General features: G+C 57.0%; 4 protein-coding genes across 4 annotated transcripts in view; 2 read left to right on the top strand and 2 right to left on the bottom strand.

Moving 5' to 3' along the window:
* The first annotated feature begins 469 nt into the window (after positions 1-469).
* On the top strand, positions 470-5076 carry SPRG_09246 (hypothetical protein). Its single transcript, XM_012348787.1, has 20 exons — positions 470-1171; positions 1215-1321; positions 1373-1472; positions 1538-1751; positions 1803-1906; positions 1964-2132; positions 2179-2373; positions 2420-2574; positions 2623-2859; positions 2900-3012; positions 3060-3269; positions 3319-3460; positions 3504-3613; positions 3659-3790; positions 3845-4016; positions 4064-4165; positions 4207-4315; positions 4357-4513; positions 4572-4697; positions 4745-5076. Exons 1-20 carry the CDS (start codon positions 515-517, stop codon positions 5055-5057), a joined length of 3624 nt encoding a protein of 1207 aa, XP_012204177.1. The 5' UTR covers positions 470-514; the 3' UTR covers positions 5058-5076.
* Positions 5077-5189: 113 nt separating this feature from the next.
* On the bottom strand, positions 5190-10461 carry SPRG_09247 (hypothetical protein; the record flags this gene model as incomplete). Its single annotated transcript, XM_012348788.1, has 3 exons — positions 5190-7149; positions 7215-10386; positions 10431-10461. 3 exons carry the CDS (start codon positions 10459-10461, stop codon positions 5190-5192), a joined length of 5163 nt encoding a protein of 1720 aa, XP_012204178.1.
* A 1375-nt stretch (positions 10462-11836) lies between these two features.
* Positions 11837-12892, top strand: SPRG_09248 (hypothetical protein; the record flags this gene model as incomplete). Its single annotated transcript, XM_012348789.1, has 2 exons — positions 11837-12552; positions 12610-12892. 2 exons carry the CDS (start codon positions 11837-11839, stop codon positions 12890-12892), a joined length of 999 nt encoding a protein of 332 aa, XP_012204179.1.
* A 58-nt stretch (positions 12893-12950) lies between these two features.
* The window catches only part of SPRG_20744 (serine/threonine protein kinase), a gene marked incomplete at both ends in the record, with an annotated part of 2372 nt that continues 2068 nt past the window's right edge, over positions 12951-13254 (bottom strand). The window contains one exon of the mRNA XM_012348843.1: positions 12951-13235. Coding sequence (XP_012204233.1) covers positions 12951-13235 — 285 coding nt within the window. The remainder of the gene's footprint in view (positions 13236-13254) is intronic.

A 13254-nucleotide genomic window follows, 5' to 3' on the forward strand; every position in this document is an offset into this window, starting at 1 on the left:
CAAGTACGGTAGCGACATGGCTCGTGGGCCGTAGCTGCGCTTCCTGAAGCGCTCCTATTGACTACTGAAGGAAATGTATTTTATTCCCTTGACCCACTTGGTAGCCGTCACCGCCATCGTGATGAAGTTATTTTTGAAATTTGTATGCAGACCAGCCTCTTTGCGTACCTTCAGAGGCCGCGCGCCCGGGCGGTGTGGTACCAATAGCTTCGTACTTGTAAGAATCATATCGCGATCCGCTTGCATCGGTCTCGGATCCGCTCCTTCGAGCATGTCGCTTCACGCCCGAACTCCTGCTCACGTAGACATGCCCACGTTGTGTAGCATGGCAATTGACATGGCAATTGGCAGTCGTTGAGCTCGGGGGTGGGAAGGCCCCGCTCGTCCTGGGAGTGCAATCGCGTTGGCCCTTGCGTAAACGCACTCCTGACGTCCTGTCTAGCAGGAACGGTTTTGCATCCGGATCCTTGCAACGGTCTTGGATCTTCTTCCACGATTCGGCGCTTCAACAGCCATGGACACGGGCACGCGTCGCCTCTCGTCGGCCGAGAGGGTGTTCCAGCTCATTAGCCACCGGTCGTCGATGCCGTCGCGCCTCAATGGCGCGGTCAAGGTGCTCACGGGGCCCGAGCGTGCGCGCCAGCTCTGGGCCAAGGTGCGCGACAACCTCAGCGTCTTCGTGACGCCCAAGCCCACGACGCGGTACCGGCGTGCTGCCGTGCCACCGCTCATGTTTGACCCCGAGTCGGACATCAAGGTCAAGTGGGACCTCGCGCTCGCATGCTGCGTCCTGTACACCACCGCGGTCGTGCCGTACAGAGTGAGCTTCTCGATTGACGCGACCGGCGTCTTCTTCGTGCTCGAGACAGCCATCGACTGCGCGTTCTTCATCGATATTGTGTGCTCGTTCCGCACCGGCATCGAGAACCCGAGCACGGGCCACGTGTACTACAACAAGCAGCACATTGCGCTCGCGTACCTCCGCGGTTGGTTCCTCATCGACTTTGTTTCGACCGTGCCCATCTCGACGGTCGCGCAGTGGCTGTACCCGAACCTCAACTCGAACGCACTCATGACCACGCGCATCTTTCGCGGCACGAAGCTCGTGCGGCTCCTCAAGCTCGCGCGCATCCGTAAAATCGGCGTCATGATGGCCAAGTGGGAGGAAGAGGTAGACTGTGTACTTTTATGACTTTGGAGGACACTGCGGGTAGGTGTTTGCCAACCAAAGCCTGCTCTCGCTGCTCAAGATTCTCTTTTTCGTCTTCTTCCTCGCGCACCTGGTGGCGTGCGTGTGGTTTTACGCCGCAACGACCTCGACGTCGATTTTCTATCCACGTATCAATTTTCGAATTGAAAGACAATATTGTAGGTATTCGTGGGCGTCAGCGGCGGGCTACATGGCCGACAACCACGCGCACAAGCAAAATTTACAGTACCTCGCGTCGCTGTACTGGGCCATTGTGACCATGGTATGTGGACGAAAAATGATCTGATTCATGGAGAAAAATATATATGCTATAACATGAATGGCTAGACGACCGTGGGCTACGGCGATATCGACCCTAAGACCAAGGTTGAGATTGTGATTGCGATGTTCGTCATGGTCATTGGCGTCGTCATGTTTGGTTACGTGATCGGCAACATCACGGCGCTCGTCGACAACCTCGATGCGAGCAGCCGCATGCAGTCGGAGCGCTTGACGTCCGTGAAGGAGTACATCATCGCACGCAGCATTCCCAAGCACATTGGTCCTTTTTATCCATATGAAAACGGTATTTCGACATGGTGTACACACGTAGGCAAGCGCATCCTCGACCACTTCGAGTACTTTTACCGCCACCGGTCCGTGTTTGACGAAGATGCGATTCTCAAGAACCTGCCGAGCGTCCTGCGGCACGAAGTGGTATCGTTTTTTCAGTCGACGACACGGTGTCGATGAAGACAATATTGTCCATACTAGGTGCATCACGTGCTGCGCAAATTCATCGCGCGCATCGACTTTCTCTCCGAGTTCCACGAAGGTCTCGTGAGTGACATGGCGGTCGCGATGCACCCGTTTTTCGTGATCAAAGACGAAGGCATTTACGCCCAGCATGAGATCGCCGCCCACGTGTTTTTTCTCATGAAAGGTACACAGACTAACCTTTTTATTACTACATATGACAATGGAAGTAGGCACGGCCGTGCTCGTCAAGGCGTACACGGGCCAAATGGGCGAGACGCAGCTCCTCCCGCTCTCGCCTGGCATGCACTTTGGTGAAATCGAGCTCTACCACCCGCGCTACGGCCGCGGCGTCCGCATCTGCTCGGCCATCTCCAAGACGTACTGCGAACTTACTTTCTTATCGCGCCAAGTCATCTCGCACATTGGTACGTTCTTGTCTAATAGACAAGTTGTCCACAGCTTGGGTGGTAGGGGAGACATGGCCCGAGGTCCTCGCGCACTTTGAGCGCACGGGCGGCCATAAAATTCGGTACATGGCCAAGCGGGGACCACTGGAAGAGTTCAACCTCGGCGTCAAGTCACCATCCACGAACGGACTCCGACACCGCCGGGTTTCCACCTCCATGGTAACTGTAACGCGTGTATACGACCATGCGCACCAGTTGGACGTGTAGCGCGTGCTGCCGCTAGCGCGCAAAGCTGGCATGTACCCACTCGCCAGAGTGCAAACGGGCGGGCGACGAGCGAGCCTTGACGTCAAGGACGTGCCGTCGACGGAGGACCTGGGATCCTACGACCTCTCCTCGTCGTCAGAAGATGACGACGTCGTGGCCGTCTCGAGCTCCACCCAGCTCGACACTGCCGTGCTGCGCGTCCAGCCACTCGTTCGACCCGTCCTCAACGAGCGCAAGGTATGCGGTACCCTACCCCTTGTGTTGACGAGAGTGGTAGATGGCGCACCAGCACTGGGTGTTCCATCCACAAGACCTCTTCCTTGTCAACTGGCAGCTCTCGGTGGCCACGGCCATCATGTACTCTACCATCATGGTCCCGTACCGGATTGGGTATGCGACTATGTTGTGCATATTTAAGGTAAAAACGCGTTGGATAGGTTTAACGCGGACCCCTCCGGCTCGGAGCTGATATTTGACCTCTTTGTGGACGCGCTCTTTTTTGTCGACATTGGCATTTCATTTCGGACGGCGTACTACACGATCGAGCGCCAACTCGTTGTGAATGGCAATACTATCATGTACGCCTACCTCCGCGGCTGGTTCCTCGTCGACTTGGTTTCGACCGTGCCCATCGACACGATCGGCAGGTCCCGTCTTCGATCCTTGCGTCTCGCATCCGATAATTTTGCATTGTAGCTATTTCATCACGGCGCGCAACTCGAGCCAAGTGCTTGCGTCGACCAAAATCCTGCGCGTCTTTCGCATCGCGCGCATCTTCAAGCTCATTCGGCTTCTCAAGATCGGCAAGGTGTTTAAACGCATCCGCGACTCGATCCAGGTGCGTTTAACGGTAAAAACGTGCGTCGAACGCATCCACGTAGCTGAGCCCGTCGACGGAGCGCCTTGCGAAGCTCGTCTTGATCATGGTTCTTTTTGGGCACTGGAACGGGTGCATGTTCCACTTTATCATGCTCCAAGAGGAAGATCTCGGGTCTCAAAATTGCACTCTTGACCTTTTCCCACCCGTTTTTGCTAGACTGCGCACGTGGTGCACGGAATATTTTTTCCCCCAAGACGAAGAGCCCGGCTTGTGCTCGAACCGTGTCTCGATTGTGGACCGGTACCTCGCGTCCATCTACTGGGCGTTTACAACCATGGCCACCGTGGGGTATTATGATAGCCTACATTTTACCCCACAAAAATGACTCCATGTCCACTGTAGGTATGGTGATATTCGCCCCTATCGGTTCTCGGTCGCCGAAATCCTCTTTACCATTATTTGTCTGCTTGTCAACTCGACCGTCTTTGCCTACGTGGTGAGCGGCATCATCGAAGTCATCTACAACTACGACCCGAGCGCGCGCGAGTACAGCTCCCGTCTCAATGCTATGAAGGTACCTGTTGATGGTCGATTTTTTTGTCCATAAAAAAACATCCGTAGGACTATGTTCGGGACGCATCCATGTCGGTGCGCTTGAGTACAAATGTCAAGCGGCACTACGACTACCTGCTCTCGACCGTGTGTCTCTTTCCCGAAGAAAAAGTTGTGTGTTTTAATCCGCTTGGATTCTCACCCGTGACTAGATCTTTGGGCAGCTACGCCCCAGCCTCCGGTTTGACGTCGCCCGCCTCGTCTCGTCCAGCTCCATCATGACGATTGGCATCATTGCCAGTATGGAAAAGCGCTACAAAGGTCCAATTTGTAAACGAATTTTCCTGATCGAAGAGGACTAGGGTTTGTGAGCTACGCCATGTTCCTCCTCAAGCCGCAGTTCGTGCTTCGAAGCGAGCGCGTCTGTCATAGCGGCAGCCCTGGCACCGAAATGTATTTTATTCTGGACGGCGAGTGCGAGCAGCTCGACAAGGACAACCGTAACGCGCGAGTTCTCGGGTACACATTTCTTACTCTTTTCCTCTTTTTACAATTTTTTGATATTTTAAAATGACAGCGAGAGCGCGGTCGTCGAAGCCTACGCGCTCTTGGCCCACCCCGACGAGCACTACCGCACGGAATCGACGCTTACGGTGCTCACCAAGTCGTGCCAGCTCTACGCATTTGCCGTCCAAGATTTTCGGTAACGTTTCGAATCGACAAATATCAAAATGGCGCGACAACGGTTAGGACGATTGCTGCGATCTCACCGGCCATTTCCTCCAACTTGTCGTACGAACTGGCGCGAAGCATCATCCGAGACGATTTCCTGCGCCTCTCGGAGGTGCAGGAGCGCACGGTCGCGGCCGCGATCGAGCATGAAAAGGCGCACAACCCAGATGCGACCCATCATTTGGGCAATTTGGCTCAAGTTGTTCTCTCTTCCATTAAAGTCGCCCACGGCGATCCATTGACGCTCAATATGAAAGAAGCTGTGCACAAGCTGGTGGCCAATTCGACGACCCATCACGACACCACCAGTACACCCCTTCAATCCATGTAGCGCCTCTGTATTTCCCTGCTAAAAACACTGACATGTGGTTGTTCGATGTACTATTACGCAATCTTGACCACCGTAGCCCGCCACGCTCTTCGCACATAGAAATGTTGCTTGTACAATCTCTCCTGCAAAATGTTAGTCGACCAGTGGCACCGCGGCCTGTAGGGCGTCTGGAAGGTCAACCGATGTGTTCATCGGTAGGGCGTACGCCCGCCACGTCTTGATGTCGAGCGTGATCATCGCCGAGCGTAGCTGCAGCGTCAAGAGCCCGACGAGTGCCGCCGACGCGCGGTCCAGATGATAGACATTATTCTGTACAACCCAAGACGATGTACAAAATTGATACTTTGCGCCAGACGTGAGAAAGAGCGATGCAACTGCGCTCGTGGGTGCTGGGCGGACACACAACTTGACCATGATGTAGCACACGCCATGCGAGATTACGACCGAGACCACAAGCAAAAGGAGACGATCGAGACGTCCGATCTCAATCGTACCTGCGTCACAGACAGCCATCGCATCGATTTGCTCGAGATAGCACTTGAGATGGATCGACGTGCGAGGTGTCACGGGCTCCAGAAGCGTCAACGCCGCCGTAATCAGATAGACCAAAAACCCATTCAAGGTCACATAGTAGGCTGCATAGTCGCCAGTCACAACAAGCAAAATATCGTTGACGATTGTAATCAGCCACGTGACCTCGTTCGCGGCCAGCAGCGTCTTGTACCACGGATCGCGCACGAAGACAAATGAGCTAATGTAGCCAGAGTACTGCAGCTCGAGCGTCGCTGTTGAGAGCACGCAAAGGGCCGTCATGCTCCGTAGAAGCAGGAACGGTCGACCAACCCAGACAATGCCGCCGACACGACCGAGCTCGAGCATGTTCCAGCCCTCAAAGCGACTGCGACCTGCCACGATGTAGAGAGCCGTGAGGCTAGCCACCGCCATCATGACACCGGTGACGTACATGACTCCGGCACGGAAGTAGCGGGCTATGTTCGCGGGTACTTCCCACGCCGGTGCCGGCTTGGAGAGCGGCACCTCCATGCCCGTGATGAGGGTGAGCGTACCGATATCGCCCTGAAACGAGACGACTTCACGGAGACCGACGACCCAGTCGTAGAGGAAAAGCCATGCAAAAAACTCAAAGTTGGCTTCGGAACGGTCCAAAAGGTTGATGGTCCGCAGGGTCAAGGTCGTTGCCGTCGACCTGTCGCCCGCAAATGTCATGAAAGAGATGTTGAGGAATCGAATATGGTCGTTCACGGCGGCGACGTCATTCGAAAGGGTGTGCGGTAGCTGCATGTAGTCGTGGATATACGTGTGCGACGCCTTCAAGTAAACCAGACACGCCGGAACAAAGGAAGGGTCGAGTCGGCACACGCGATCATGATGTTCATACTGCACGTTGGAGAGAATCGCGCCAACAATGTACTGTTGCCGTGTGGGCTGCAGCCGCGCTGACAGGCCCGCAGCCGCAATGCAGGTTGTGTCGTATACCAGAATGTTATTCAGGCCGTTCGCTACGGACTGGCCCGATGTGAGCCCTGGACACAGTGGCGAGCTCCCAAACACATAGAAAGAGGACGTCAGCCACGCGCTCGGCACCGGGTACGAGGCATCGAGTGGCACGATGCTGTGAAAGGCCGCTTGCGCTGCGACATTCCCGACGAGCGGCGCACGAAGAAGCTCCACGAACGACGAGAGCAGCTGCTGCAAGGACGGTGGCGGCGAGATGTACACCATGTCGATGGATCCAAACGGCCCCAGGACGGAGGCGGTTAGTTCATAGCCTTCGGGCAGTGGCGAGGGTAGGGTTCCGTTGGCCATGTAGACGGCGGAGAGAGTCGTGTTGGCAAAAGCGTGCTTTGCACTCGATCGAAGAAGACTTGAACCAGCAATGCATGACGCGTTGGAGATCACCGCCGAGAGGTCATTCGCTAAGGCCCAGTACATTTTGAACGTGGATTGACTGCCGAAGCGATACGTAGAGAGCTGAGACGATAGCCCGAGGGAATAGACGACGCCATACGCGTTGGTGATCGAGTACTGGTTGCGTACACCGAGGCGCTTGTAGTTTTGCCACTGCGTGCCACTGCGTATCAAACGTCACCAACCCGTGGTGAAGCCAGTACGCTGCTTCGTCACTAACCCGGCGACGTGGTCGTGGCGAGCCAGGCTGCACCCGCCGCCGACAGCCGCAGCTCGGATGCGATCGTAATATCAAACGCGGTGCTCCAGCACGCGAGAAACGCATCAAAATCAATGTTGCGAAGCACCGTCTCCAGAAAGGCAGCACCGTTCGATGTCATGCTTGAACACCGCGCTTGGCGCTTGGCCGTGTTGGCCATCTCCCAGCGCCTGGCCATGTCTACGTAGCAGTACGGCGAGAAGATCCATGGCGCGTCGCAGCCGCTCGACCGACGCAGACCTTGAATCGTCGCCTCGATGGTGTGGAGAAGGGTGTGCTGGAGGTACGCGCCGTAGTTGGCAGGCGACGTCACGACCGCCGACGGCGACGCAAACGATGCCATCAAGTTGATACTTGGTCGGTCGAGTGCTAGAGAGAGCATGGTCGTATTGCCCAGGACGAGCTGCTCGTTGAGCCAGTTGGCGAAAAATGCGTGGGCCCCCGTCGTGTTGAAGGTCGCCCAGAAGACGTCGTTGGCAAGGTTGACCCGCGACACGGTGAGGTACGAGATGGAGCCAACGATGGACGAAGCGACGTAGCAAAGACCGAGCATCCGAACAGCGTGGACCCAACGGCTCGACGCTATGGAAGGCACATGGTGTGAGGCGAGAGCAGGTCCATTCTTGTGTTTGGTGGAAGTGGCAAAGACAGGGCGAGGCAACACAGCAAGATGCGACGTTGTGGAGAGCTCGTCTCGGACCAAGCGCCAGAGCTTGACGTCAAAGATGTATGGTTTGCCTCCGAACCGCAACGGCAGGAGGCCCGCGAGGACGCAGCTTACGTGGTCGACGGACACTCGGGTCGACGATGACTCGGTCCTCAAAAAGACATGCGAGACGCTGCTCAATAAGAGTGGTGCCTCGATCGTGGCGCGATGGTTGACTTCCCTGGCGGCGCGCAGCAAGCTCCAGCTCAGCGAGACGACGATGCCAGCGGCTTGGATTCCACCGATGGCCGCCATACGAGTGAGACTGCCGACCGACACGACGCCACTCGTGCACGCCACGCCATAGTCCATGTCGACACCGACACACTCTCTTTGGAGCGTCCCTGTCACTTGTACAGGGTCACTGACCTCGAGAAGAAACATAAGGAGCCACGAGACCAAACTTCCAAAAGTACTGCACGGCGCGGTAGACTGACGCGTCACCAGCACCAAGATGTCACTCACCATATACGTCAACCACGTGGCCTCGCCCGTGACAACCGCCGTCGCTAGCCAACTCCTTGGACTCGCAACAAACCGAGAGACTCCATCCGATGACGTTGCGAGAGAGAGATTGGCCGAGCTCAGCAACAACATGGCTGACGCACCTCGCAGAAAGGCCAGTGGTCGGCCGAGCCAGACAGCGCTCACGATCCGGTTGAAGAAGAAGAGGTTGACCCCGTTGAACCGACAGCGCGTCTTGATGGCGTACACCACAGTGAGACCGCCGACGCCGACGAGAATCACCGAGGTGGCGACCACGAGGTAGTAGAGAATCTGCGTCGCAGTCTGGAGCGGCTGCGTCCCTGTTGTGTACAGCTGAGGCGTATAGAGGTTCGAGATGAGTGTGAGAGCGCCGACGTCGCCTTGGAACGAGATAACTTCGCGACGGCCGAGGGCCCAGTCGACAAGGAAGAGCCAACCAAAGAGAGAAAACGATGGCTCGAGGAGTGGCTGGCGCAGGACGACCCACGAACCATTGGCGGCGATTGCATATTGCATCAAGCCGACGTCCGTAGTCATGGTGCTAGAAACCGTTGACGCCAGAGCATCCAGTGGAATGTGGAGCGGAGTGACGGCGTCGAGGGCAGCTTCACACACTGACGCGGGGGACGCAGCTCGACAGACATCACGAATGCTCATGTTGGTGGTGGCAGCACGCGCAAGAAGCAGTGCCACTGGGTCGAACGTGATTGTGAGTGGCTCGGGCCTCGTGCAATCATCGAAAAAATCAAACGGCTGCTGTGGATACGAGGTGCTTGGAAGTGCCGTACACATGAGATTGCCTCCGTAATAGCTCGCATAGTTGCGCCAAGCGAGTGGCGTGAGCGCTAGAGACGCTGGTGGCAGAGTCCCGAGGCGTGGCTGGGACGCATGTAGAGTGCCAACTAGAGCTTGGAGGGTGCTGGGGGCTTGGATGAAAAGGCAGTCGACGCTCTGGAACGGACCAATGACTCTGCGAAAGATTTCCAATTGATTTTCGAATTGCCCCGACACGGATGTCACTCCTTCCAGCACCTCGATATCAATGGCCGGCATGTCCGCAGATGCGTTGGCCCCAAAGAAGCGCGAGGAGCCTCGGACCAGGCTTCGGTTGACAAACTGAGGCGACCAAAGGCTATTGAGCGGCAGCCAAAACAGAGCCGACGACGTCCATGGACCGGCCTGTTGTGGTAGGTTCTTGAGCGACAACACTTGCTGCATGCCAATGGCGTTCTCCAAAACGATGGTTTCGTGGATGCTCGACTGCCACCGATTGTGCCATTGCAGCTGAAACGATACCAAGCCAAAGGTTTGCCAGTACTTGAGCTCGTCGTCGCACGTCGTTGTGTCCCGCGCGATTGACACTGCCTTCAAAAAGGCCCGGCCGTGTGAGGACTCTTCAAGAGCGAGTTGCACGGCCACCGTAAACGGCCCGTTTTCGCCGCCCCAAATCGTCATGTAGTCGGCCCAGACCACGTTGCGCAAGATCGCTTCCATGTAGACTGCCGCATTCGATGCATAGCGCTCGCGGCACCGTTGCTGCCGCGCCTCTGTCAGCGCGACCTCAAACGACTGGCCAAAGTCGATCCAGCAGTGCTGCACGTTCATTCGCATCGACCATGACGCGCTGAGTGTCCGTAGTTGACGCACGGCGTACTCGATCGACGTGAGCTCAGAGAAGAGAATCGTTCGCGCATAGGTCGGGAGTACGTTGGTCGTTGCACGCGTCAAGTTGTACGTCTTGGGGCTCGTGGCGTTGGCGCCATAGAGATGGAGGGCTCCAGTGCCAGCGGTGGCTAGCCGCGCGTTGATCACGTCGATGAGGAGGGCCTCGCAGCCCGTCGGTGTAAAGCCCGCCCACCAGAGGTCGTTGGCGAGACTGGGTGCGAGCAACCAGAGGTACCAGACACCGAAGCTGAGCGACACGGCAAGGTAGACGAGACCGGCAACGACTCGACCGCGCTGTCGGCGAGGATCGTGTGTGACGGGGATATACTCCGTGGACGGTGCAACTTGATGGCGGGCATGGGTTCGAGACCGCAGCTGGTGGCAGTCAAAACGACGGTCGGGCAGTTTCGCTACTACAGTAGTACTAGTACTGCAGGACGACTTGGATCCGGTTGAAGTCTGCGGTCCCGATGGCAAACTTGACATTGCCGTGACGTATTTAACAGTTAGTAGAACTGCACTTGGTTCTTCGGCGTTCTACCCTCTCAGATCCCTCTGTCACATTGTCGCTCCTTATTAGTGGCGACGAAGGAAGGGTCTCCATGAGTCGAAGTCACGCCAATCCAGAGCCTTCTGAGCCAACAGTATTAACCTTCTACACATAGCGAGACGATGTCGGCAGCAGCGAGGTAAGTATACCCAAAGCAAGTGTCCATCTCTTTCTATGGACCCGTTCATAAAGTATCTCGCGCCGTCGTGGCTCGTCTCAGAGTTGCAGCGTGTTGCAGTCTGCAACGCGCCCCATTTCGAAGCCGAGTGTGGTATCGTTGACGCCCATCCAATATTGTCCTTATTTAGTTTAATAATAGTAGACGCTATTAAACTAACACTAGTACGCATATGCACCGCTAGCAATCTGGTAGCACGAGGCGTTGAAAAGAGGTGGATAGCGCCGTGGGCTCGCAGAGAAGCGAGTTCTTGATGACGAGGAAGACAGGACGGAGCCAACGCCGAGACGCGCGACACCACGTGGGCCTTCCCGCTTACAGTACCACGGCAGCCGTCTCGATCGTTTTAAGCTGCCCCAACAAACCACGGAGACAGACCAAGGGCAGGAGCTGGACCAATGGCATATCTTGGTGGCACTAGGCCACTATCACCACTACTAGACAATGCCATTGGCCCCAGACCAAACAAAGCGAACGCATATCCGCTGTCCCACGCAAGAATGTGCTTTTCTGGGGCAGACACGATCCTGATATGTACCCGCATTCGGCCCTCGAGACCGTCGTCTTTTTAGCACTGCATCTCTACGATCACTGTAGCATCGTACGTGACAGTTGTAGCAGAACCTCTCGACCTCTAGAACCGGCACCGAGGCAGGAACGACGGCGACACACTCGATGTGCTTTCGGCTGTCCATGGCTGTAGAGGGTGTAATGTGTGCCATCAGCCTCACGCGAAGCATAGCCCCTTCCGCATGCACCCATTTTATCGAATGCGGCTTCGAAAATAAGTTAGGCCCCGACCAGGTCCCTGTGAAAATAATTTAGGCTCCAGCCCATTCCCTGTGAAAAACACGTTTCTACTATCGGAATGAAAAGGTAGGACCTAGGAGGTGGGGCCCAAACAAAAGAGTAGAACCGCCTGTCTGGTCTAAAATCGGGTGCCGCCACCAGTCGCTGTCTCTCCGCGGGTCGTTGAACCACTTCACGTCTCGCCGGCCGCCAACGCATGGGCCAATGCTACGCCACGTCCTCAGCCGCGATTCACCACCTCCTCTGCTGCTCCGCGCCGCCCCGCCACGAGATGCCCAACGACGTCGTCGCGGCCAGTAGTAGCGTGCTCACGAACCGCGACCTCTGGCGCAGCATCACGGCCTTCCAGCCGGGCACCCGCTTCCTCATCAAGCGCCTTGTGCGGCAATGGCGCGGCCAGCGCGAGCCCGCTGCCCGCGCACGGCTCATCTTGGATGCGATCGCAGACCCGGTCTCTCGCATGCTCTTTCTGCGCGAGCTGTACACATCGTCGACACGGTACTTTTCACGCACGTTCATGAACCTTTCCGCAAGCTACGGGTACCACGACGTGCTCGTCTTCCTCCACGAGCACCGCAAGAACGGGTGCACGACGGACGCGATGGACCTCGCCGCCGCCAACGGCCACGTCGCGATCGTTGCGTTCTTGCACCAGCACCGCAATGAAGGCTGCACGACGCGCGCCATGGACGTCGCGGCCGCCAACGGTCACCTCGACGTCGTCCGGTTTCTACATCTCTTCCGCAAGGAAGGCTGCACCACACAGGCGATGGACTTGGCGGCAGCGAACGGCCACTTGGACATTGTCCGGTTTCTCCATGCCAACCGCACCGAAGGCCCGACGATGCACAATGCGTCATGGGACACGATCGAGCGGATGCGCAGCTGGCGCTACTGCCAATGGACGGCCATGTACGGCTACTGGAAGGTGCAAGGCCGGCGCACGAGCGTATACCGGCGAACATGCAGCAGCAGCCTCGTGACACTGGCCTGCGACCTCGACGACCTCGACGACGACCCGCTCACGTCCACGCGGGCGTGCTCGCTCGAGATGCACCTGGTCGACACGAGCGCTGTGGGTGGTTGTACCTCATTTGCCATGGACTGGGCCATCGCGAATGGCCACGCCGACGTCGTCGCGTTCCTTGCCGACGCGCGGCAGCTGCGATGCACACGCGAAATGCACCGCTTGGCCCTTGCACGTGGCCACGACGCAGTCGCTACCTGCATTGCCCCGCTGCTGGTCGCGTGAGCCGTATTATTTATTCCGTCATAATCTTAAAACTAAACTAACTACGCTACTATGCGATCTAGTAGTACGACGCCCGCGTCGTCTCGAGCTCGTGCTGGATCGTGACGGCACTCGGTCGATCCAGCGGGTTGGGTGACAAGCAGCGCGTCGCGAGCGACTGCACCCACGACGGACACGCCGGCGTAAACACGGGCGCCACGTCGCCGTCCATGATGCGCTGCATGAGCCGCTTGTCTTCCTCGGCCTGATCATGCGTTGTCGTCGCCTTGTCCTCGTCGTCGTCCTCGTCCTCATCATTCACGTCGTCATGCCAATGCCCGTACGGCACGTCGTGCGTATCGAGCTCCGAGAGCAGGAGGCCG

Source organism: Saprolegnia parasitica, assembly GCF_000151545.1.
Source record: "Saprolegnia parasitica CBS 223.65 unplaced genomic scaffold supercont2.47, whole genome shotgun sequence".
NCBI lineage: Eukaryota > Oomycota > Saprolegniomycetes > Saprolegniales > Saprolegniaceae > Saprolegnia > Saprolegnia parasitica.

What these genes read in the sequence shown, in the direction of transcription:
- SPRG_09246 (XM_012348787.1), top strand. Translation starts at nt 515, where the DNA reads ATGGACACGGGCACGCGTCGCCTCTCGTCGGCCGAGAGGGTGTTCCAG. An exon ending in TACGCCGCAACGACCTCGAC is followed by an intron (nt 1,322 to 1,372) that starts GTCGATTTTCTA and finishes ACAATATTGTAG; the next exon opens with GTATTCGTGGGCGTCAGCGG. An exon ending in CTCCAAGAGGAAGATCTCGG is followed by an intron (nt 3,614 to 3,658) that starts GTCTCAAAATTG and finishes CGTTTTTGCTAG; the next exon opens with ACTGCGCACGTGGTGCACGG.